The sequence below is a fragment of the Bufo bufo genome, chromosome 5 (assembly GCF_905171765.1).
Source record: "Bufo bufo chromosome 5, aBufBuf1.1, whole genome shotgun sequence".
Lineage (NCBI taxonomy): Eukaryota > Metazoa > Chordata > Amphibia > Anura > Bufonidae > Bufo > Bufo bufo.
In genome coordinates this window covers 241,328,547-241,353,246 of record NC_053393.1, presented here as the reverse complement: position 1 = coordinate 241,353,246, position 24,700 = coordinate 241,328,547, and the positions used below count along the sequence as shown (strand labels likewise).

Below are 24,700 nucleotides of genomic sequence, written 5' to 3'. Positions count from 1 at the left end.
TTTGTCCTGACTGGGAGTTTGTAGGCATCCTTCTCAGGTGAGTCCTGTCTGCCACTCCCAGCTACTATATTAGTTTCACTTTCACTTGCAGTCATTGCCAGATATAGTCCTTACTTCCAGTTCTATGCTGACCTTTGAAGGAGATCGTTTGATGGTGTTGCTGTGGAGCTCTTGTCCGGCGTGGACTGTCGTGATTGGGATCGCCTTCTCTGCTCGTGACTGGATAAGTCTATCTCTGATATAGTTTGTTTGTTGCTGTCTTCCCTGCTGTTCTCCTAGACATGAGTGATGGTGACTAGTGCTCCATCGGCCTTTCCCCACTCTAGGCTTGTTAGGGCGACTGAGGGTTTTAGGCATCCTGCTCGCCGCACGGGTTCACACCCCGTCTAGGGTATCAGGGCAGACAGGTGCCAGCTTAGGGTTAGTCAGGGGTGGCCATACTATTCCCATCCGTAGATAAGGGCCCCCCTTCCCTCCGTCTGGTGCGACACGACTGCTGCTGGGGTAGCGGTCGTGACACAAATACCTCGCAGATAAAAAAAAAATCTATTTAATATTTTTCTGCGATCTAATCACATTTGCAAGCCCGTGTGTGTCAGGCCCACACAGACTGTATTGTGGCCACTGGCTAGGCCTCCACTTATACCGTTACAGGGTGTCACTCACTCACAAATACCTCGCAGATAAAAAAAAAATCTATTTAATATTTTTCTGTGATCTAATCACATTTGCAAGCCCGTGTGTGTCAGGCCCACACAGACTGTATTGTGGCCACTGGCTAGGCCTCCACTTATACCGTTACAGGATGTCACTCACTCACAAATACCTCGCAGATAAAAAAAAAAAATCTATTTAATATTTTTCTGTGATCTAATCACATTTGCAAGCCCGTGTGTGTCAGGCCCACACAGACTGTATTGTGGCCATTGGCTAGGCCTCCACTTATACTGTTACAGGGTGTCACTCACTCACAAATACCTTGCATATAAATAAAAATTCTATTTAATATTTTTCTGTGATATAAATAAAAATTATATTTAATATTTTTCTGTGATATAATCACAGTTGCAAGCCCGTGTGTGTCAGGCCCACACAGACTGTATTGTGGCCACTGGCTAGTGGCTAGACCTCCACTTATACCGTTACAGGGTGTCACTCACTCACAAATACCTTGCATATAAATAAAAATTCTATTTAATATTTTTCTGTGATATAATCACAGTTGCAAGCCAGTGTGTGTCAGGCCCACACAGACTGTATTGTGGCCACTGGCAAGGCCTCCACTTATACCGTTACAGGGTGTCACTCACTCACAAATACCTCGCAGATAAAAAAAAAATCTATTTATTATTTTTCTGTGATATAATCACAGTTGCAAGCCAGTTTGTGTCAGGCCCACACAGACTGTACTGTGCCCACTGCCCACCACTTATATAGGGTGGCACAGTACCTTGCACACATAGTAACACTTATCTAATAAAATATGACAGGCAGAGGCAGGCCACGCCGCAGGGGCCATCGTGTTCGTGGTGCTGTGATTTCCACTGGCCCTGGAATAATGCCCAGTGTTCAGAGGCCATGTACCCTGAACCCAAAAAATTCAGAGAAAATAGTTGACTGGCTTACACAGGACACCCAATCTTTAACAGCTTCCGCTAAGAACCTTGGCGCACCATCCTCCTCCAGCTCAGCTTTGGTCACCTGCTCTCAAGAGTCCTTTACACATCAGTTGGATGAAATTAGTGATGCGCAACCATTATTGCCAGTGGATGGAGATAACAGGGATATGTCTCAGTCAGGCAGCATTACACACATGGACGTACAGTGTGATGATGATGATGATGTTGTACCCGCTGCTGCTTCCTTTGCTGAGGTGTCAGATACAAGTGAAGTGGTTGATGATGACGATGTGTCCGTGGATGCCACGTGGGTGCCTGCTCGAAGAGAAGAAGAAGAGGGGGAAAGTTCAGAAGGGGAGACAGAGAGAAGGAGGAGACGAGTTGGAAGCAGGGGGAGGTCGTCGCAAGGAGCTAGTGGCACAGTCAGACAGCATGTATCGGCACCCGGGGTCAGCCAGACAGCACGCCAATCAACACATGCTGTTGCCACCACCAGAATGCCGTCATTGCAAAGCTCAGCAGTGTGGCATTTTTTTTGTGTGTCTGCCTCTGACAACAGCAATGCCATTTGCAACCTGTGCAAAAAGAAACTGAGTCGTGGGAAATCCAACAACCACCTAGGTACAACTGCTTTGCAAAGGCACATGATCGCACATCACAAACGCCTATGGGATCAACACATGATGACGAGTAGAAGCAGCACACAAGCTCAAAGCCACCATCCTCCTCCTGGTCCAGCATCTTCAGCCACGTCAACCACTGCTGTCCTCCTTGCCCCCTCTCAACAACCCGCAACTTCGCCTCTCACCTTCAGCAGTTCCATCTCATCTGCCCACAGTCAGGTGTCTGTAAAGGAAATGTTTGAGCGTAGGAAGCCAATGTCACAGAGTCACCCCCTTGCCCGGCGTCTGACAGCTGGTTTGACGGAACTCTTAGCCCGCCAGCTTTTACCATACCAGCTGGTGGAGTCTGAGGCCTTCAAAAAATTTGTCGCTATTGGGACATCATAGTGGAAGGTACCCGGATGAATTTTTTTTTCAAAAAAGGCAATCTCAAACCTCTACTCAGTGATTGAAAAGGAAGTCATGGCATCTCTGGCATATAGTGTTGGGGCAAGGGTCCATCTGACCACTGATACCTGGTCTGCAAAGCACGGTCAGGGCAGGTATATCACCTACACTGCGCATTGGGTCAACCTGCTGACGGCTGACAAGCATGGAATGCGTGGCTCTGCCGCGGAGTTGGTGACACCGGCACGACTTGCAGGCAGGCCTACTGCCACCTCCTCTACTCCTCCTACTCCATCCTCTTCCATAACCTCCTCGGCTGAGTCCTCTTCTGCTGCGGTGTCTGGCTGCACATCAAGTAAATCCCCCCAGCTCCCCAGGGGCTATTCCACATCCCGGATACGACAGTGTCACGCTGTCTTGGGGTTGACTTGCCTGAAAGCAAAGAGCCACACCGGACCAGCACTCCTGTCCGCCCTGAGCGCACAGGTGGATCAGTGGCTGACCCCGCACCAACTGGAGATCGGCAAAGTGGTGTGTGACAATGGAAGCAATTTGTTGGCGGCATTGAATTTGGGCAAGTTGTCACATGTGCCGTGCATGGCACATGTGTTGAATCTCATCGTACAACGCTTTCTGTCTAAGTACCCAGGTTTACAGGACGTCCTCAAGCAGGCCAGGAAGGTGTGTGGCCATTTCAGGTGTTCCTGCACGGCCATGGCGCACTTTTCAGACATTCAGTGCCGAAACAACATGCCAGTGAGGCGCTTGATTTGTGACAGCCCGACACGTTGGAATTCAACACTCCTAATGTTCGACCGCCTGCTACAGTTAAAAGCCGTCAACGAGCATTTGTAAGACCGGGGTGCTAGGACAGCCTCTGCAGAGCTGGGAATTTCTTTGCCACGTTACTGGACGCTCATGCGCAATGCCTGTAGGCTCATGCGTCCTTTTGAGGAGGTGACAAACCTAGTCAGTCGCACCGAAAGCACCATCAGCGACCTCATCCCATTTGTTTTCTTCCTGGAGCGTGCCCTGCGAAGAGTGCTGGATCAGACTGTAGATGAGCGTGAAGAGGAAGAGTTGTGGTCACCATCACCACCAGAAACAGCCTTGTCATCATCGCTTGCCGGACCTGCGGCAACGCTGCAAGAGGAGTATGAGGAAGAGGAGTCAGAGGAGGAATGTGTCTTTGAGGAGGAGGAAGAGCAACCACAGCAGGCATCCCAGGGTGCTCTTTTTTGTCACCTATCTGGGACCCGTGGTGTTGTACGTGGCTGGGGTGAAGAACAGACCGTCAATGACATCAGTGAGGACGAGGAATGGGAAATGAGTAGCTCGGCATCCAACCTTGTGCAAATGGGGTCTTTCATGCTCTCATGTCTGTTGAGGGACCCTCGTAAAAAAGGATGAAGGAGAACGACCTGTACTGGGTGGCCACGCTACTAGACCCCCGGTATAAGCAGAAAGTGGCGGAAATGTTTCCAACTTACCGAAAGTCAGGAAGGATGCAGCAGTTCAAAACAAAACTAAAAAATATGCTTTACACAGCTTATCAGGGGGATGTCACAGCACAAGGGGAATCTAACAGGGGAAGAGGTGAAAGTAATCCTCCTCCTACCACGACCACAGCGGCAAGGACAGGACGCTTTACAGATGTGTTGTTGATGGAGGACATGCAGAGCTTTTTCAGTCCTACACATCGCCACAGCCCTTCGGGATCCAGCCTTAGAGAACGACTCGACCGACAGGTAGCAGACTACCTCGCCTTAACTGCAGATATCGACACTCTGAGGAGCGATGAACCCCTTGACTACTGGGTGTGCAGGCTTGACCTGTGGCCTGAGCTATCCCAGTTTGCGATAGAACTTCTGGCCTGCCCCGCTTCAAGTGTCCTGTCAGAAAGGACCTTCAGTGCAGCAGGAGGCATTTTCACTGACAAAAGAAGTCGCCTCGGTCAAAAAAGTGTTGATTACCTCACCTTCATTAAGATGAATGAGGCATGGATCCCGAAGGGACTGACAGTTGGAGATACGTTTGACTAACAAAAGGCCTGATGACATGGCTTGGCCTCAAAATGGTCCCCACGCTGCTGTATTTAATGTCTGCATACCGGATGACTTTCGTGAATTCTCCGCCACCAACTAGGGTTCAAGCCGCAATGTTTTAGTCACCTTTCTGCCTTGAAAACATAAATATTTCCGGCCGCTTTTACAACAGCGGCTGCAACAATAACATTATTTTTCAGGCATGTGTACATGCCTAATTTTTCTGGCCTCTGGTGCTGCACTGTGGCTGCAAAAACAAAACAACAAAAAAGGCACATACAAGTGTCAATTCCCCTTCGTGATCGTTACCTTGTTGTGGTGAAGGGGCTTACGTATCACAATGAAGCGATCATCACCTCTATGAGTGTGTTGGCAATGTTGCCACACCCCAGATGATAAGGCCGTTGCTTCATTATGATCAGACCAAAAGCGATCGGCTGGATAATTTTTCATAGAAAAAACTTACTTTTTTTAAATTTATTTTTTAAGTTGTATGGGTGGGTTTTTAATACATAAAATAAAAAAATCATAATAAAGTCTCTTAACAGTTTATTAGAAATAATGCAGACAATTTAAAAAATCCCCATCAATTCCAATACAAAGCAAGTACAAAGCTCAGAACTAAATTATTCCAGGATGTCGTAATGGTTCGTTAATTCGACAATGGTTAATCAATTCGACACACGTCCCCGGATAGGGGACGTAACAGGGATTAAACTGATAGGAATAGTACTAGTTAAGACACCACTCATATAGGGTGTCACAGCACATTGCTCTGTGCACGCGTAGTGCTCCAACTTGGGAGTAAGAGGACCGACCAAGCTGCTTTTTCCATCTCCCGGTTCCTAAAATCAAGTCACTGTGAAGACAGTCGAAGGTACCCGGCCTAATTTTTTTTTCACAAAAGGCAATCCCACCCTGATATAGGACGTAACAGGGATTAAACTCATGAGAATAGTACTACAGAAAATAGCACTCATATCGGGTGTGACGCAGTAACTGTGGTGTGTATTCAAACAAAGGGGAGGGAGCCAGCGTTTTTTTAACCATCTCCCCGTTCGAAAAATCAATTTAATAAATGGACCCCAGATTGGGGACGTAACAGGGATTAAACTGATGAGAAGAGAGAACTACAGAAAATAGCACTCATATCGGGTGTGACAGTAAATTGCACGGCGCAGACGCAGTGACCGTGGCGTGGATTCAAAAAAAGGGGAGGGAGCCAGCGTTTTTTTAACCATCTCCCCGTTCGAAAAATCTATTTAATAAATGGACCCCAGATTGGGGACGTAACAGGGATTAAACTGATGAGAAGAGAGAACTACAGAAAATACCACTCATATCGGGTGGGACAGTAAATTGCACGGCACAGACGCAGTGACCGTGGATTCAAACAAAGGGGAGGGAGCCAGCGTTTTTTTAACCATCTCCCCATTCGAAAAATCATTTCAATTCACCTTTCCAGGACCCTTGGTGTTGTACGTGGCTGGGTGGAGGAAGAAACCTTCAATAACATCAACGGGACATGGCTAGCTTGGTATCCAACATTGTACAAATGGGGAGTTTGCGGTTGGGCAAATGGACTGTTTGCGGTTGTTTGCGGTGCATTAAAAGGAGAGTTTGGTCTGTCAATGTCTGTGAAGCGGGCGTCACCCTTACACTACCTGATCGATACAACATCATACCTGATCGTATACACACACTGGATGTTTTAAACCACGTTGTTCAAAAAAAAATTGGATTGTTAGGTGATTTATGCCCTTTATGGATTAAAATCCAACTCTGCGTCAACTATGTAATTTTCCATGAGAGTTTTGCCATGGATCCCCCTCCGGCATGCCACAGTCCAGGTGTTAGTCCCCTTGAAACAATTTTTCTATCACTACTGTGGCTAGAAAGAGTCCCTGTGGGTTTTAAAATTCGCCTGCCTATTGAAGTCTATAGCGGTTTGCCCGTTCTCGAACGGAAAATTTTATGTTCGCGACATTTCTACTCATATGTACAGTATTTTGGAAGAGACGCTGATGCTCATGCAACAGGTGACTCTGTTGGGGACCCACAATGAGAAACTTCCATGTCCCAATAGTCGAAAGGACTATTTTTTTCCATCATGTATAACGGAACCAAACTGAACCGTTATGTGTCCCCCTAGACATGTATTAAGATGGAGCAAATGGAATGCCTCTCAGAGGCTTACGTTTTGCTTTCCATCCTAAAATTCCGTTATATTCCATTATTACTCTGTTATAACAGAACCTTTAACAGAACCTGCCCTAAGTTGTTAGTGATTATGAGGCAAACTACAGAAAATATTTAATTACTATACAGTAAGGATTTTTGCTTTGCACTTTCAATATGAATCAAGCTGTGTATACAGGAATATCCCTTTAAGGCCGCATGCACACGACAGTATTTTTTCACGGTCCGCAAAACGGGGTTCCGTTGTTCCGTGATCCGTTTCCGTTTTTGTTTCCATGTGTCTTCCTTGATTTTTGGAGGATCACCAGACATGAAAAGTGAAAAAAAAATCTAAGTCAAGTTTGCCTTGAAAATGATAGGGAAAAAAACGGACACGGATCACGGACGTGGATGACAATCTTGTGTGCCTCTGTGTTTTTTCACGTACCCATTGACTTGAATGGGCCCACAAACCGTTGTCCGTGAAAAAAATAGGACAGGTCCTATTTTTTTGACGGACTGGAAACACGGATCACAGACACGGATGACAAACTGTGCATTTTCCGAGTTTTCAACTGACCCATTGAAAGTCAATCGGTCCGCAGAAAATCACGGAAAACGGAACAACGGACACGGGACCCAACAACGGTCGTGTGCATGAGGCCTAAGAGTTACATTATTCTATATGGTATATACTTTGTGAGAAGTTACTGTAGATAGTAAATTCCAATTACACACTGTATGAAGTAATCATTAAAACTAATTAAAATGGATCTATATGTATAGCAAGCACTGAAAAACATGAGGGTGATTCAACATCTGTTTAAGGATGTATGTCATTTCCAGGATATCATCCCAAGAAGAGGATTTCATTTCTAAGAACAGAATAGATCCTTTCTTTGGATATTTGGAGACTTTGAACACCTTCTCCTTGGAAGTTACAATTATGAAATAAAACTGAGATTTCAATCAAACCTCATAAAAAGCTAATTTTCTCTAGTCTTATATGTTATCCTTACACCTTTATTTTACACAGTCACAGCTATATTCACGAGTCATTGTTCTCGTGGATAATATACTCTGTAAAAGCACAATGTATTATAGAGTTTAATTATATGGCTTCAAAAGAAGGAGATGCTGCATGTTATCGGCTAAGATAATAAAAGAGTATTAATCTAATTCCCAGAAAGCAAAGAAATCTTATGCAGACTTGTGAGAATCTTAATAGCTTCAAGTCCATGTATAAAAAAGCCATATTGAGGAAAACCATCATAATTTGTCAGTTTTGACTCTTTAATAATGTTTGCAAAGTCAAGTGCAGGGTACTTTATGGTGACACACAGAACTCTTTGAGGGAAAAAAGGAGACAATGCAGCAGCACTCTGCAAATCAGACAAAGTACAACAATGCTTACAAAAATTATGGTGCTAATACTACGCTGAATTTTATGGCGGTCATTATGGCGCATAACAGGTAGTATTTAGTGTTAGGACCCGTGTAACAGAGATCGCCTTGACGTTTGGCATACGGGCTTAGATGATTTTGTACAAAATGCATTGACCAAGCATCTCGCTTTTATAAATAAGCGTAGTATTAGCACCATAATTTTTGTAAGCATTGTTGTACTTTGTCTGATTTGCAGAGTGCTGCTGCATTGTCTCCTTTTTTCCCTCTAGGTCTTTGCCATGGCGGCGTGCACCTGCGCACTGGGAGGTGCTGACTAACCCCTCCTTTTTTTTTGCAGATTTACAATGCTGGAGATGTGGCACTCCAGCGAGTCGTGCACTCCTGATTAGCCTGTCTGCCCCATAGGCTGATTTTAATTATTTTCAGTATAAAGCTGTGGCCTGCTCTCACTGCATTCATTGGAAGCTGTCTAGCACCAGGAAGGGTATAGAGTGGGCTCAGCATGCATGTTGGTACCTGCATCCCTTGTAATGGAGGCCATTTTGGCACAAAAAATGGAAAAAGGCAGAGTGGATCCAACATGCATGTGGGTCCAACACTCCCTGAATTTTATGGCGGTCATTATGGCGCATAACAGGTAGTATTTAGTGTTAGGACCCGTGTAACAGAGATCGCCTTGACGTTTGGCATACGGGCTTAGATGATTTTGTACAAAATGCATTGACCAAGCATCTCGCTTTTATAAATAAGCGTAGTATTAGCACCATAATTTTTGTAAGCATTGTTGTACTTTGTCTGATTTGCAGAGTGCTGCTGCATTGTCTCCTTTTTTCCCTTTAGGTCTTTGCCATGGCGGCGTGCACCTGCGCACTGGGAGGTGCTGACTAACCCCTCCTTTTTTTTTGCAGACACAGAACTCTTTGGCGCTTTGTAATACATAAACAGGAGAAGTTTGTGTGTTGTTGCATCATGTGACATCGGATACTGTTTTTGGGACATATTCTCCCTTAAGAGCTATTCTTTCATGGTAAACGGTTCCATAACATGGCATGTTTATTTCTGTATGCAACGAGAGAGTGCCCTATTGCCGCTGTACAGCTATATGACTGTGTGCCAGCGATTGAGTATTTAAGTGAATTTATTCCAGGCTGTGAGTTCTGCTGATTACATGACAAACCTAAGTATTGCATTGTTTCCTATTCAATTACATCACTGTACAACTACAGATACCAGCTGTCCATAGGGGCATGCCCATTTCTCCACAGTATGAGCTATGCTTGTTGTTCTATCTATATATGACTCATTAACCCCAAAAGGAAGCAGAAGGGGAATGACTAGATGAACCTTTGCAAGCCCCAGGCCCTGTTTTGATTATTGTCCCCACACAGAAAGACTATGAGGAATGGTGAATTTATAAAACAACTAGACATTAAGCCAGTTACAATAACGGGTGCTAGAACAGTAGTGCATAAACATTAGTAGGTCTATATTAAATGGCAAGGGAACTTGACTACACTGACTGGTGGCAGAGACTTGTGGCTGTGGCTGGTGGCTGCGGCTGTGGCTGAGACTGCTGGCACTCACTGGTGGCTGTGGCTGAGACTGGTGGCTGTGGCTGGTGGCCGAGACTGGTGGCTGTGGCTGTGGCTGGTGGCTGAGACTGGTGGCTGTGGCTGAGATTGCTGGCTATGGCTTGTGGCTGAGATTGCTGGCACTGTGTGCTGGCTGTGGCTGAGACTGCTGACTGCGGCTGGTGGCTGAGACTGCTGGCACTGACTGGTGTCTGTGACTGAGACTGCTATCTGCAGCTGAGACTGCTGGCACTGACTGGTGGCTGTGGCGGAGACTGCTGGCTGCAGCTTGTGGCTGAGACTGCTGGCACTGAGTGCTGGCTGTAGCTGAGACTGCTGGCACTGACTGGTGGCTGTGGCTGAGACTTCTGGCACTGACTGGTGGCTGTGGCTGAGACTGCTGGCTGCGGGTGGGGCTGAGACTGCTGGCACTGACTGGTGGCTGAGACTGGTGGCTGTGGCTGGTTGCACTAACTGATGTTTGAGATGGCTGGCACTGACTGGTGGCTGACACTGCTGGCACTGTGACTGTGGCTGTACGACTGGCACTGACTGCTGGTGCTGAGACTGCTGGTAGCGACTGGTAGGTCAGACTGCTGACAGGGGCTCCTCTCTATATGGCTGATAGTGCTGTGGTTGACAAACAGAAATGGCATCTGGGACTGACAAGCAGAAATGGCGGCTGGGACTGACTAACAGAAATGGTGGCGCTCCGACCTGCTTGCAGGCGCGCAGGTGTGGGCGGTGCAGGCGGCATATGGAGCTCTGTGTCCTGGTTGGTTGGTGCGCTGGTGGGAGCGGTGCAGAAGGCGTGTTATTATTAGGGATATTCCTGCAGTATAGAAATCTTTTGTTAGAGGTAGTTGTGCAATGTGAGTGTGTGTGTTTGGGTTTATATATTACTCTTTTTATGAGGCTAGGTAACCAAAAAATGGCTGTTCTGGCAGTTTTTATTATTTGTTTTTTTGTAACACCTAATACCTAATAAGTCAATTTTTTTACTTTTTATTTTAGATTTACACAATAAATATATATTTTTTAAATCATGTTTTTGTGTGTCCATTTTTTTAATTTTTTGGGCAATTGTCTTAGGTAGGATCTATTTTTTTGCTGGAAGAGATGATGGTTTGATTGGTACCATTTTGAGGCACATATGAATTTTTGATTGCTTGGTATGACACTTTTTGTGATGTAAGGTGATAAAAAATTGCTTTTTTGGCACAATTTTTATTTTATTTATTTGTGGCGTTCCCTAGACGGGTTGGATCACATACTATTTTTATAGAGCAGGTTGTTACGGACACAGCGATGCCTAATATGTGCATTTTTTTTATTTTATTTTACACAATAAAAGCATTTTTGAAAAAAATCATGTTTTTGTGTTTCCATTTCCTGAAAGCCATATTTTTTATTTTTTGGGCGATTGTCTTAGGTAGGGTCTCATTTTGTGCAGGATGAGATGACGGCTTGATTGTTACCATTATGGGGCACATATGACTTTTTGATTGCTTGGTATTACACTTTTTGAGATGTAAGGTGATAAAAAATTGATTTTTTTGGCACATTTTTTATTTAAGTTTTTTATGGTTTTCACCAGATGGGTTGGATCACATGCTATTTTTATAGAGCAGGTCATTATGGACATGACAATACCTAATATGTGCATTTTTTTAAACTTTATTTTATTCAATAAAAGCATGTTTGAAAAGAAATCATGTTTTAGTGTCTCCATTTTCTGAAAGCCATATATATATATATATATATTTTTTTTTTTGGATGATTGGCTTATATAGGGGCTAATTTTCTGTGGGATGAGGTCACGGTTTGATTGGTGCTAATTTTGGATACATATGACTTTTTTTATCACTTTTTATACCATTTTTTGGTAAGTAGGCAAAATTGCTATTCCATCCTAGTTATTTTTTTTTATGGTGTTCACCATGCGTAAAAAGTAACATGATCCTTTTATATATCAGGTCCTTACGGACGCGGCGATACCAATCATGTTTAGTGTTTTTTATTGTTTACATTTTTAACCAATTATGTGTGGATATAGTAAGGTTTTTTTTTATTTACTTTTTCTTTTTTTACTTTTTTCACTTTTTTTTTACATTTTGTGGGACCCAGACCCACTTGGTTCCTGAATATCCAGTGGGTCTGATGACTTACAATACACTACAGTACACTATATAGTGCACTGCAGTGTATTGAACTTAAGGCTGGGCGATATGGCCTAAAATCTATATCGCGATATAATTTGAAGCATGTGCGATAACGATATATATCGCTATATATTATTTTCTATATTGGGGGGGGGTTAAACCTTTTTTTTTTTTACTTAGGGGCTAGAACCCTTGTCCTATTCACTCTTATAGAGATCTATTAGGGTGAATAGGACTTCACACTCTCCCTGCTGCCCTGTGCATAGTGAACACAGCATCAGGGAGCTTACCATGGCAGCCAGGGCTTCAGCAGCATCCTGTCTGCCATGGTAACTGATCGGAGCCCCAGGATTACACTGCTGGGGCTCCGATCACAACTGCCACTGCCATCAATGGGTGAGGAGAGGGGGACCATGCGGGGACAGAAATTTATACTGAGAAGAGGGGGAGTAGAAGGGAGGGATCGTGGCCACTGCGCCACCAATGAATATAGTTAATGCTTGAATACAAATGTAGCCTGCGTGTGTCGGCCATATCCCATACCCGGCCTCTATGACTGCGCACTGCGATTCACCGCAATTAACCCTGAGGGGTTAATTGCGGTGGATTGCAGTGCGCAGTCATAGAGGCCGGGGGCCGAGTTTGTATTTAAGCATTTGTATTTAAGCATTACTTATATTCATTGGTGGCACAGTGGCCACAGTCGCTCCCTTCTACTCCTCTCTATTCTCATTGGTGGCCAGCAGCAGCCGCACACATTGGAGAGGGAGGGACTCCCTCTTTCTCCACTGACTGTGCCAGCTCATACCATGGTGCGCATCCTGGAAGGGGGGGTGCTGCGCGCTCTGCCATCTTGAAAGGGGGGAGCGGGGGTGCTGCGGGGATGGGGGGCATTAACCCTTCAACTATAAGGCCGCTGCCAGGACAGAGCCCCATCCAGACAGCAGTCCCTAAGGACCACGGCATGGAAGGGCTTAAACAGTTATGGAGCACTGTGTGTGTGTGTGTGTAGCGCTGTGTCCTGATTGGACGCCACGCATGCCTAGTGCAAAACTGGTGACACACACACGGACACAGCGCACAGACACAGGGATTTTATTATGTAGGATTAAAAGGCTAATTCACTTGTTCTGCATAACTGTATGATGGGACCTCAGTCTTATCACCTTTGTGGGCTCAAAGTAGTCTAGTCTGCCCCTGGAACTCATACTGACTGACGTGGGAGAAAACCCCAGAAACATACAGATGTAACTGTGGATGGTTTGCCATCTAAGAAACAAGACTAGGCAGAAGCTATATGAGATATCAAGTTTGACACACATCTTCTGATCTTCTGCGATAAGGTATTGAACAGTCTGGAGGAAACATCATTGAGAACATGAACAGCTCTACATACATGTTGTGGGCCAAGTTTTTACATACAATTTAGTTTAGAATTAAAGAGTAGAGAATGTATTAGAAGATGTAACTGACATCTTTGCTACCTTGTTTGGATGTGGAAGTTGTTTGTAGTGCCGGTGTGCTCATAGTCGTGGACTGCAGCAGCAAATATCATTGCAAATATCTCCAGTTCTGTAAGCCAGTGCTAAAATGCAAGAAGAGATGGCTGAAATTAATGATGAAGGAACTGACCGTAAACCATCTAGATATTTAATTCTATATATATCAAACATTTCAAGCATCACATATAGATATAACATCTATAATACTTAGAAGAGAAACCTTCATACTTCACAAATTAAAATGTAATATTGATAATTAATGATAATAATAAAAAATAAATAAAAAACAGGCAATAACCTTCTGCTCATTTAAGGGCCAGGAAAGGTTGGAGTAGGTAGCTTTTAGCGTACATCATGTGGTCTGCTTTAGATGAGCACCTTTTAGCAGGATTGACCAAATTACACCAGGCATAGTGACTGGTATGGTTGATACTGTTGATTAAAATGATACTTGTCTTGTGAAAATTGGTTGCAGTATACCTGAAAAAAATACTTTGTATCACTTTATTGGCCCCACTATATGAGGGTGCAGTGAGGACAGACGCCTGCCAGCTCCCAGCCCGTCTTCCTAGTGATCACAACACTGCGCTGCTAGGCTTATTGCACATGAACGTGTGCGCTCCGTAGCCGTATTACGGACCGCATTTGTGGATCTGCAATACACGGGCACAGTTCCGTGTGCATTCCGCATCACGGATGAGGTCCCATTCACTTCAATGGGTCCGCAAATCCAGAGATGCGGAATGGTGCGGAACGGAAGCACGGAACGGAACCCTACGGAAGCACTATGTAGTGCTTCTGTGGGGTTTCGTCCCATACTTCGTTTCTGCAAAAAGGTAGAACATGTCCTATCTTTTTGCGGAACGGGCGGATCGCGGACCCATTAAAGTGAATGGGTGAGCGATTTGCAGCCCCACGGTGGGTGTTCATGCATTGCGCCCGCAACGTTCGATTGCAAGAGGCCTTAGGAAGACTGTGTTCATTATCCCTGTGCACTGGAAAAACCAACATATTCATAACCTTCTCATATTCATGCTGCCACAGGTGACCATAGTGGTGTGGAGCCCCTTTCTTAGTTTTTCTGTGGGGTCCCATAGGTCCCTGTTATGTCCCTGAAAGCAGGTTTTGCTGTCTGAAAAATCTTCTGAGGAATCTGTGACATGGGTTCCCATTTTAATAAGTGGGATGCCAAATACACTAATTCATGAAAATGTATTCCATGAGAACATACACTAAGGTGGGTGCACATTGTTCAGAATGCAGTGTGCCAGGGGACACCTGTTAAAAACTGATTACACAAGGCATCATCCTCTGTTTGTTCTTGTCTTTTTTTCTAGTATCATATTATCGTTTGTTGAACAGGTCGGATCTATAGAACACAATCATCTGGAGGTCCAGTTTTCCAATGTAACTATGAAACTTACAGAGCTTCTCAGGCCGTCACGGCCCTTTCAATCAGTGAGGGAGCAGAGACACCGTTCTGATATTGATGGCTTATCCTAAGGGTCTCAGAAAACTCCTTTGGATTATTAATAAATAAAGATATGTGGCTTAAAATTTTAACCAGTATTTAAAAAAATTATATGTGATAATATTCTAACACTGTTTATTACTAGTGATGAGCGGCAGGGGCAATATTCGAATTCGCGATATTTAGCGAATATTTGGGCGAATATTCGCCATATAGTCGAAAATTAGCGAATTCATGATCTCCAGGCATTATTTTCTTGATTGCGAAAATTCGCCTAAAATTCGCCTAAAATTTTTGCATAAAAATTCACATGAACTGGTATTTTCAAAAAAATCGAATATTCGCGATTACGAATATATTTAGCGATATTCTAAATATTCTCGAATTCTCGAAGTGCCGATATTCGCGATTAAAATTCGCAATTCGAATATTCGTGATCAACACTATTTATTACACGCTAGTCTGTTTTTATATTACAATACATTTATTATTATGTTAGAGCCATAAGGAATACAGTGGGTGAATGGCAAATGTGATCTATTAGGAGCGTTTTTTCCCAACAGGAGCCACCAATATATCATGTAAATAGCAATTTATCTTAAGCATTATAAAACATTTAGCTTTGAAAAAGTAGGATGGTTGTTTACACTTTTAGATTATTAATGGATTTACAGTACTCTCCTGAGTGTTTCAAAAGAGAAGCAATTCTTGCAGATAGACCTCTGGGTCCTCAGGGTTTATGTACAATTAATTAAGTAGTACTAATCCCGCAAGAGTTTCATTAGGATGGTAGAAGCTTCCTGCCCAATCTACAGTAATAATTTACACTACTTACTATGAAAATTCCTTCATTTATATTAAAGACCATTGCCTGGAAAGTGATGTCTGCATCTGGCATAGAATGACAAGCACATGTATTTAAACTATTCATGTGTATTTCGAGCAAAATGCTATAAGATACAAGTGTTTTTTTTCTCCTCCCAATTTATTGTCTATTTCTGGTATTAGGGTGGCCGTACACATTCAATAGCTTTCGGACAAACAATCATTCGGCCAACAGCTATCTCTCCCAACTACCTCCTGGCTCCACCATACACATACACGTTCAACTCGGTCTAACGTATATGTGTATTTAATTGGGAGAGAGGAGAAAGCCACTGTCAGACACTTCTACTGGCAGCTTATCTCCCAGGAGAACAAATGGATCAGGCAAAAATATTCACTTTGCCTAATCCTTCTCTCTCCTGACATCATCTGTCGGGGGAGAGTCTGGAGCTCCCCACATACATTAATTGGCTGAACCTGCCAAATGTGTTTGGGGGCCTTTAGGGCAAGAAGTACAAATAGAATCTATGTATGCACCTGGAATATTGGTCAGTAGTAGGGGAAAGTTATGGTAATGTCAATAATAAGTGCCAGACAATGGTGCAGCCATATTTACACAATTTGACATTGCTCAGTGATATCTCTGGCATTCCCATGTGGTAGACACAGAATCCTCGTTCTTGCGATTGGTGCAATCCCAAGAGTCAGACCTCTGCCTATTAGACACGACTGGGACAACCATTTTATTGTCATAATTAGGGGTGTACTTGAATTCTGTACCCTTTCTGTACCTTTCAGTAAGATCGAAAGTTAACATGGCAGCCTTTTTTTCTCTAAAAATAATATTTAGTTTTGAAGTCATGAATTCTGAGCCAAAGTGAATGCTACAGTGGCTTGTCAAAGCAACTGCACACACCATCTGCTTATTTTGGAATCAGCTAAGCAGCCTCGAGATTCTCATTAAAGTAATTTTATTTTTCATTTGTAGGTTTGACAATGCCAAATATGTTACAGTAAGTGTTTGGAGCGGTATGATTTTAAACTGACACACTAAGTAAGATCTTAATTGAAAACGTTGGCGGGCAATTTAATTGTTTAAAATGACAGGAAAATCACTTTCCAATTAATTGAAACTTAATTAGAACAGTTTTTTCCTTAAAGTCATATTTTTATCTTCAACATTTAGGGTATAGATGAGTGAATCAGCTTGTAGTGAACTGGGTTCATTGCGAATTTCTCAAAAATCTGCCTGTAAGATCAACCCAAAGCTTTGCAGGCTTTTAAGTGTGCAGTGCCATTTTACTGCACGTCAGTGGGAAAACCACAAGAGAAAAAAAAAAAGAATGCCCACATGACCCTGAGAGGAAGGGAGTAAGGGGGAGCTTGCCCTGATTGGCTAGCAGGCTGACAGACAGTCTGTATCAGCCAATCAGTGGGATAGCAGGCAGGGAGGTGCCCCTGTAGAATGAGCAGATTGTCATTCTATGTTGGGCTGTGAATGAGGATGGATGGGCATAGCAGTCTGTGGCAGAATATCTTAGGGACAGTGTACAGTTACAATAAAGCTTCTAGTGTCAGGGACAGAAAGGCTAGAAAAAAATAATAATTGTGTAGAATAGGAAAAGACAGGGAAAGCTATCAGCCAGGGAGTGAGGAGTAAGGAGCTGATGCTGGCTGTGCCAGGCAGTGCCTTCTAGCTACAGTTGCTGCCTTTTAATACAGCTTTAGCTGCTGCAGAAACTCAAAAGCAGCCAAATGCAAGAGCATTTCTTTTTTTTCTTCTTATTTGAACAGAAAGACAGCTGTCAACACTTGAAGTTTCTCTTATTGCCAGTTTATTTCCAGTATAATTTGCATAGCCACAGTGCTGACTGATGATCAGTGCTAAATACGTTGCATTGCAGCACAAGCATTTTTATAGCAATCTCCTGTTGCTTAGCAATTGTTTTTTTTCCATATTTGTATTGTTTTAAAATATGTAGCACTGTAGCAAAAAAACAATGCCATTTTTTATCAGCAAAATTGATGTCAATTACACTGTACACAGAAAACAAACTGCCTTCCCTGAACAATTCAAATGGTGTGGAAGCAATAAGCTCAATACAACTGTACTCTGCATGTCTTTCATTCCAGAAGGTACCTTTTTAAATATCTGAGTGAAAACACCTGAAATAGTAGTACGAAATCTGTGACAGGGCATCTCCAGACTGTTCAAATGTTGGTGTGGGTGGCAAAAATAGCAATACAAGTTTACAACACGTGTTTTATAATCCATAGAGTACTGTTTTAAATCTCTGAGTGAAAACATGAGAAATAGTATGCCGAAATCTGGGACAGGGCATCTAAAGACAGTTCAAGTGTTGGTTGGCGTGGTTTGCAAAAATAGCAATAAACGTGTACGATTTGTGTTTTACAATCCAGGAGGTACCGTTTTAAATCTCTGAGTGAAAACACCTGAAACTGTAGGCTGAAATCTGGGACAGCACATGTCCAGATAGTTCAAGTGTTGGTGTGGGTTGCAAAAATAGCAATATAAGTGTACAATGCGTGTTTTACAATCCAGAGGTTACCTTTTTAATTCTCTAACTGAAAACACCTGAAATAATAGGTCATCTCCAGACAGTTCAAGTGTTGGTGTGTGTGTGTGTGTGTGTGTGTGTGGGGGGGGGGGGGGGGGGGGGGGTGATCTCTTGGTAGGTTGACAATTTGTGTTTTATACTACATAAAACTTTTTTCTGAATATGCGTATTTGTACGCACTTAAGACATTAGGCTCACATGTGTTATTGGCATCGATACTGCATTATATTCCCAAAGTAAATTGTCAGTGGCAGCGTTATCTGTGATCATAGAAAGGAAGGGCATTTATTGTGCCTGTCTTTAAGTTCCAAAAAACAGACATGCAAACCGTTCCATACTTTGTGTGACTGTGTACACTAGGCCAAATGTCTGGAATACAGAAGGGTTCCAAACAAAAGATGCAGGACCAGGCCTTGTCCTCCCAGAGCCAAAATGTAGCTAGTAGCAGCACCAGCTATCTGGCTAAAAGTAGTAGTAGTAGGCCACAGTTCTAACTGGCTTCGGAAAGGCACATTATAATTGAGGATAAAGAGGATAAGATTGTGGATAAGATGGCTCGCTCCTCCTCTCAGCCACAGCAGGATGACATAAAGGTGACTTCTGAATCTGACACTTTTCCTTAGAGCCAGGGGTCACAGTATTCCTCCAGCTCATCCTACTTGAAGCATCAGAGAAGGCTTTCAGTGGAGTTTTATCTGTCTTTACTGCCACTTCCCAGTAGGTCGCCTTCTTTTTTCCTAAGAAGAAGCAACAAAACCCCACCCTGACTTATGACTGATAGTCAACAGAGCCTCCTTGTTGACGAGTTGTGTGACAGCTGCCAGCATTTGTACTGCATTGAGGAGGAGGTTCAGAAGGAGGTGGAGGACCCCATGCATAGCTGTGTTAGTGGTCGTTATAGTGGAACCCATATCTACAGTATTGGGGGCAGTCACAGTGGCTGATGGGCCAAATACAGAGCAGGGAATCGGAGGGAGGCCAAGGAGTCCACCATGATATATCACAGTCTGATAAAAGCAGGGTGGATGAGGACTCCAATGATGACTGTGTGTTGAACAGGACCTGAGAGCCGCATTAGGGTGCAGACTCCTCCTCCTCTTCTGCTATGTCATCAGTCATCAATAACAGAATGCATGGCCAGGAGACAACTTGCAAACCCAGATATCCACTGGTGTACAAGCTTAATTCCCACCTGGCCAAGTTGCTGACAGTGCAGTTGATGCCGTACCATTTAGAAGTCTGCTGCTCTTAGGGAGCTGATGACATCAAATGTCTCTCTAGAAGATATGTAGCTACTAGCTAGCATTATTTCTCTCAAAAAGCCATCCCTGCCTTGTGATTTCACGTGTGCGTCTCCTTGGGATTGTCACTGTGCAGCAAGATGCATGACACAGTGGACACTTGGAGGAGCTGTTAGGAGAAGGGACAGTACATGTCTTTCACAGCCCACTGGGTCAATGTTTTTTGCGACGAGGCAGCAACCGGCAACAAGGCCAGGCTCTCATACCAGGCAATTATCCGCTACCTCCACTTCCTCCTCCATGGACATCGTCCCGTCCCCAACTGCAGCAGGGTACAGCTTTGCTCCCCCTCTTTCCTATCACATGTGTTAAGTAAAGCGTTGCCATGTGATATTGGAGCTGATTGGCCTGGGCGACAGTAGCCACATAGGCGAGTTGCTAAAGTACATCAAGCAGCAAATTTCCAGCTGGCTGTCTCCCCATCGACTGGAACTGGGCAAGGTGGTCAGCGACAATGGCTGCAACATTGTGACCGCCCTAAACCTGAGAAAAATAACACATGCTCCATGCATGTTGGACATCATTAACCTAACAAAACAGTAGAACAAAATCTAGCAGCAGACTAAGGATAAAATCCAATTTCTTTATTTCTTCATTATAAAATTCATAGGCTGACCAAACAGGCAAGGTCTACGCGTTTTGACTGTACATCTTAACCATGGTCATAATTAGGACATACAGTCGAAACGCGTAGACCTTGCCTGTCTAGTCAGCCTATGAATTTTATAATGAAGAAATAAAGAAATTGGATTCCTGAACCTGCTGCTGGATTTTTTTCTATTGTTTTGATTGATTCCTGGTCTGGGATCCGTGCATGGGTGAGCTGAAATCCCTTTTTTCTTACATCATTAACCTGTACATAGCTTACCGCAGGTTTCAGTGAGCAGATGCCTGCTGCCAGTCTTTCTAAAAGGGAGGCCCCTTTCTGCCACCCGCGGAGTCACCCACCTCCCGCCGCCAAAAGAAACAGAAGCTGCTGCAACAGTAGCAGCAGCAGTCACCAGTTCAGTCTCGTCTACATGATGGAACAGTTTTTTCACATTCCACTGCAAGCTGAGGAAAATCAACAAGCGAAAACCTTCAGCCTCAATGTTCAGGCCTACCTAGAAACTGGCCACTCTCCAGCGCATATCCTGTTTCCTGACCCCTGAACTTCTGGGCAGGCAGACTAGAACAGTTGCAGATAAATTAAATCACATTGATATATTGGGGTTAGAAAAATTCATCTACAAACCGGATTCCAAAAAAGTTGGGACACTAAACAAATTGTGAATAAAAACTGAATGGAATGATGTGGAGATGGCAAATGTCAATATTTTATTTGTAATAGAGTGGATGACAGATCAAAAGTTTAATCCGAGTAAATGTATCATTTTAAAGGAAAAATACGTTGATTCCAATTTTCACGGTGTCAACAAATCCCCAAAAAGTTGGGACAAGTAGCAAAAAGAGGCTGGAAAAAGTAAATTTGAGCATAACGAAGAGCTGGAAGACCAATTAACACTAATTAGGTCAATTGGCAAAATGATTGGGTATAAAAAGAGCTTCTCAGAGTGGCAGTGTCTCTCAGAAGCCAAGATGGGTAGAGGATCACCAATTCCCACAATGTTGCGCAGAAAGATAGTGGAGCAATATCAGAAAGGTGTTACCCAGCGAAAAATTGCAAAGACTTTGCATCTATCATCATCAACTGTGCATAACATCATCCGAAGATTCCGAGAATCTGGAACAATCTCTGTGCGTAAGCGTCAAGGCCGTAAAACCATACTGGATGCCCGTGATCTCCGGGCCCTTAAACGACACTGCACCACAAACAGGAATGCTACTGTAAAGGAAATCACAGAATGGGCTCAGGAATACTTCCAGAAACCATTGTCAGTGAACACAATCCACCGTGCCATCCGCCGTTGCCAGCTGAAACTCTACAGTGCAAAGAAGAAGCCATTTCTAAGCAAGATCCACAAGCTCAGGCGTTTTCACTGGGCCAGGGATCATTTAAAATGGAGTGTGGCAAAATGGAAGACTGTTCTGTGGTCAGAAGAGTCATGATTCGAAGTTCTTTTTGGAAATCTGGGACGCCATGTCATCCGGACCAAAAAGGACAAGGACAACCCAAGTTGTTATCAAAGCTCAGTTCAGATACCTGCATCTCTGATGGTATGGGGTTGCATGAGTGCGTGTGGCATGGGCAGCTTGCATGTCTGGAAAGGCACCATCAATGCAGAAAAATATATTCAGGTTCTAGAACAACATATGCTACCATCCAGACGTCATCTCTTTCAGGGAAGACCCTGCATTTTTCAACAAGATAATGCCAGACCACATTCTGCATCAATCACAACATCATGGCTGCGTAGGAGAAGGATCCGGGTACTGAAATGAACAGTCTGCAGTCCAGATCTTTCACCTATAGAGAACATTTGGCGCATCATAAAGAGGAAGGTGCAACAAAGAAGGCCCAAGACTAGAGTTGAGCGAACACCTGGATGTTCGGGTTCGAGAAGTTCGGCCGAACTTCCCGGAAATGTTCGGTTTCGGGATCCGAACTCGACCCGAACTTCGCCCCGAACCCGAACCCCATTGAAGTCAATGGGGACCCAAACTTTTCGGCACTAAAAAGGCTGTAAAATAGCCCAGGAAAGGGCTAGAGGGCTGTAAAAGGCAGCAAAATGTAGGTAAATCCCCTGCAAACAAATGTGGATAGGGAAATGAATTAAAATAAAAATAAAATAAATTAAAATTAACCAATATCAATTGGAGAGAGGTCTCATGGCAGAGAATCAGGCTTCATGTCATAGCAGAGAATCAGGCTTCACGCCACCCACCACTGGAACAGGCCATTGTCAGATATTTAGGCCCCGGCACCCAGACAGAGGAGAGAGGTCCCATAGCAGAGAATCAGGCTTCATGTCATAGCAGAGAATCAGGCTTCAATTCATAGCAGAGAATCAGGCTTCATGTCATAGCAGAGAATCAGGCTTCACGTCACCCACCACTGGAACAGGCCATTGTCAGATATTTAGGCCCCGGCACCCAGACAGAGGAGAGAGGTCCCATAGCAGAGAATCAGGCTTCATGGCATAGCAGAGAATCAGGCTTCATGTCACCCACCACTGGAACAGGCCACTGTCAGATATTTTTAGGCCCCGGCACCCAGACAGAGGAGAGAGGTCCCATAGCAGAGAATCAGGCTTCATGTCATAGCAGAGAATCAGGCTTCAAGTCATAGCAGAGAATCAGGCTTCATGTCATAGCAGAGAATCAGGCTTCAAGTCACCCAACACTGGAACAGGCCATTGTCAGATATTTAGGCCCCGGCACCCAGACAGAGGAGAGAGGTCCCATAGCAGAGAATCAGGCTTCATGTCACCCACCACTGGAACAGGCCATTGTCAGATATTTTTAGGCCCCGGCACCCAGACAGAGGAGAGAGGTCCCATAGCAGAGAATCAGGCTTCATGTCATAGCAGAGAATCAGGCTTCATGTCACCCAACACTGGAACAGGCCATTTTCAGATATTTTTAGGCCCCGGCACCCAGACAGAGGAGAGAGGTCCCATAGCAGAGAATCAGGCTTCATGTCATAGCAGAGAATCATGCTTCATGTCACCCAACACTGGAACAGGCCACTGTCAGATATTTTTAGGCCCGGGCACCCAGACAGAGGAGAGAGGTCTCATAGCAGAGATTCAGGCTTCATGTCATAGCAGAGAATCAGGCTTCATGTCACCCAACACTGGAACAGGCCACTGTCAAATATTTTTAGGCCCCGGCACCCAGACAGAGGAGAGGTTCATTCAACTTTGGGTTGCCCCACAATATAATGGTAAAATGAAAATAAAAAAAGGATTGAATGAGGAAGTGCCCTGGAGTACAATAATATATGGTTAAGGGGAGGTAGTTATAAATGTCTAATCTGCACAAGGGATGGACAGGTCCTGTGGGATCCATGCTTGGTTCATTTTTATGAACGTCAGCTTGTCCACATTGGCTGTAGACAGGCGGCTGCGTTTGTCTGTAATGACGCCCCCTGCCGTGCTAAATACACGTTCAGACCAAACGCTGGCCGCCGGGCAGGCCAGCACCTCCAAGGCATAAAAGGCTAGCTCTGGCCACGTGGACAATTTGGAGACCCAGAAGTTGAATGGGGCCGAACCATCAGTCAGTACGTGGAGGGGTGTGCACAGGTACTGTTCCACCATGTTAGTGAAATGTTGCCTCCTGCTAACACGTTCCGTATCAGGTGGTGGTGCAGTTAGCTGTGGCGTGGTGACAAAACTTTTCCACATCTCTGCTATGCTAACCCTGCCCTCAGAGGAGCTGGCCGTGACACAGCTGCGTTGGCGACCTGTTGCTCCTCCTCTGCCTTCGCCTTGGGCTTCCACTGGTTCCCCTGTGACATTTGGGAATGCTTTCAGTAGCGCGTCTACCAGCGTGCGCTTGTACTCGCGCATCTTCCTATCACGCTCCAGTGTAGGAAGTAAGGTGGGCACATTGTCTTTGTACCGGGGATCCAGCAGGGTGGCAACCCAGTAGTCCGCACACGTTAAAATGTGGGCAACTCTGCTGTCGTTGCGCAGGCACTGCAGCATGTAGTCGCTCATGTGTGCCAGGCTGCCCAGAGGTAAGGACAAGCTGTCCTCTGTGGGAGGCGTATCGTCATCGTCCTGTGTTTCCCCCCAGCCACGCACCAGTAATGGGCCCGAGCTGCTTTGGGTGCCACCCCGCTGTGAACATGCTTCATCCTCATCCACCTCCTCCTCATCCTCGTCCTCCTCGTCCTCCAGTAGTGGGCCCTGTCTGGCCACATTTGTACCTGGCCTCTGGTGTTGCAAAAAACCTCCCTCTGAGTCACTTCGAAGAGACTGGCCTGAAAGTGCTAAAAATGACCCCTCTTCCTCCTCTTCCTCCTGGGCCACCTCCTCTTCCATCATCGCCCTAAGTGTTTTCTCAAGGAGATATAGAAGTGGTATTGTAACGCTGATAACGGCGTCATCGCCACTGGCCATGTTGGTGGAGTACTCGAAACA

General features: G+C 44.5%; 1 protein-coding gene across 2 annotated transcripts in view; it reads right to left on the bottom strand.

Annotated features, from left to right (window-relative positions):
• LOC121002879 (calcium/calmodulin-dependent 3',5'-cyclic nucleotide phosphodiesterase 1C-like) overlaps nt 1-24,700 on the bottom strand; it is a 786,737-nt gene that overhangs the window by 209,698 nt on the left and 552,339 nt on the right. For both annotated transcript variants that reach the window (XM_040434515.1, XM_040434516.1), the window contains exon 8: nt 13,477-13,577. In XM_040434515.1, the coding sequence (XP_040290449.1) occupies nt 13,477-13,577 (101 nt within the window). The remainder of the gene's footprint in view (nt 1-13,476; nt 13,578-24,700) is intronic.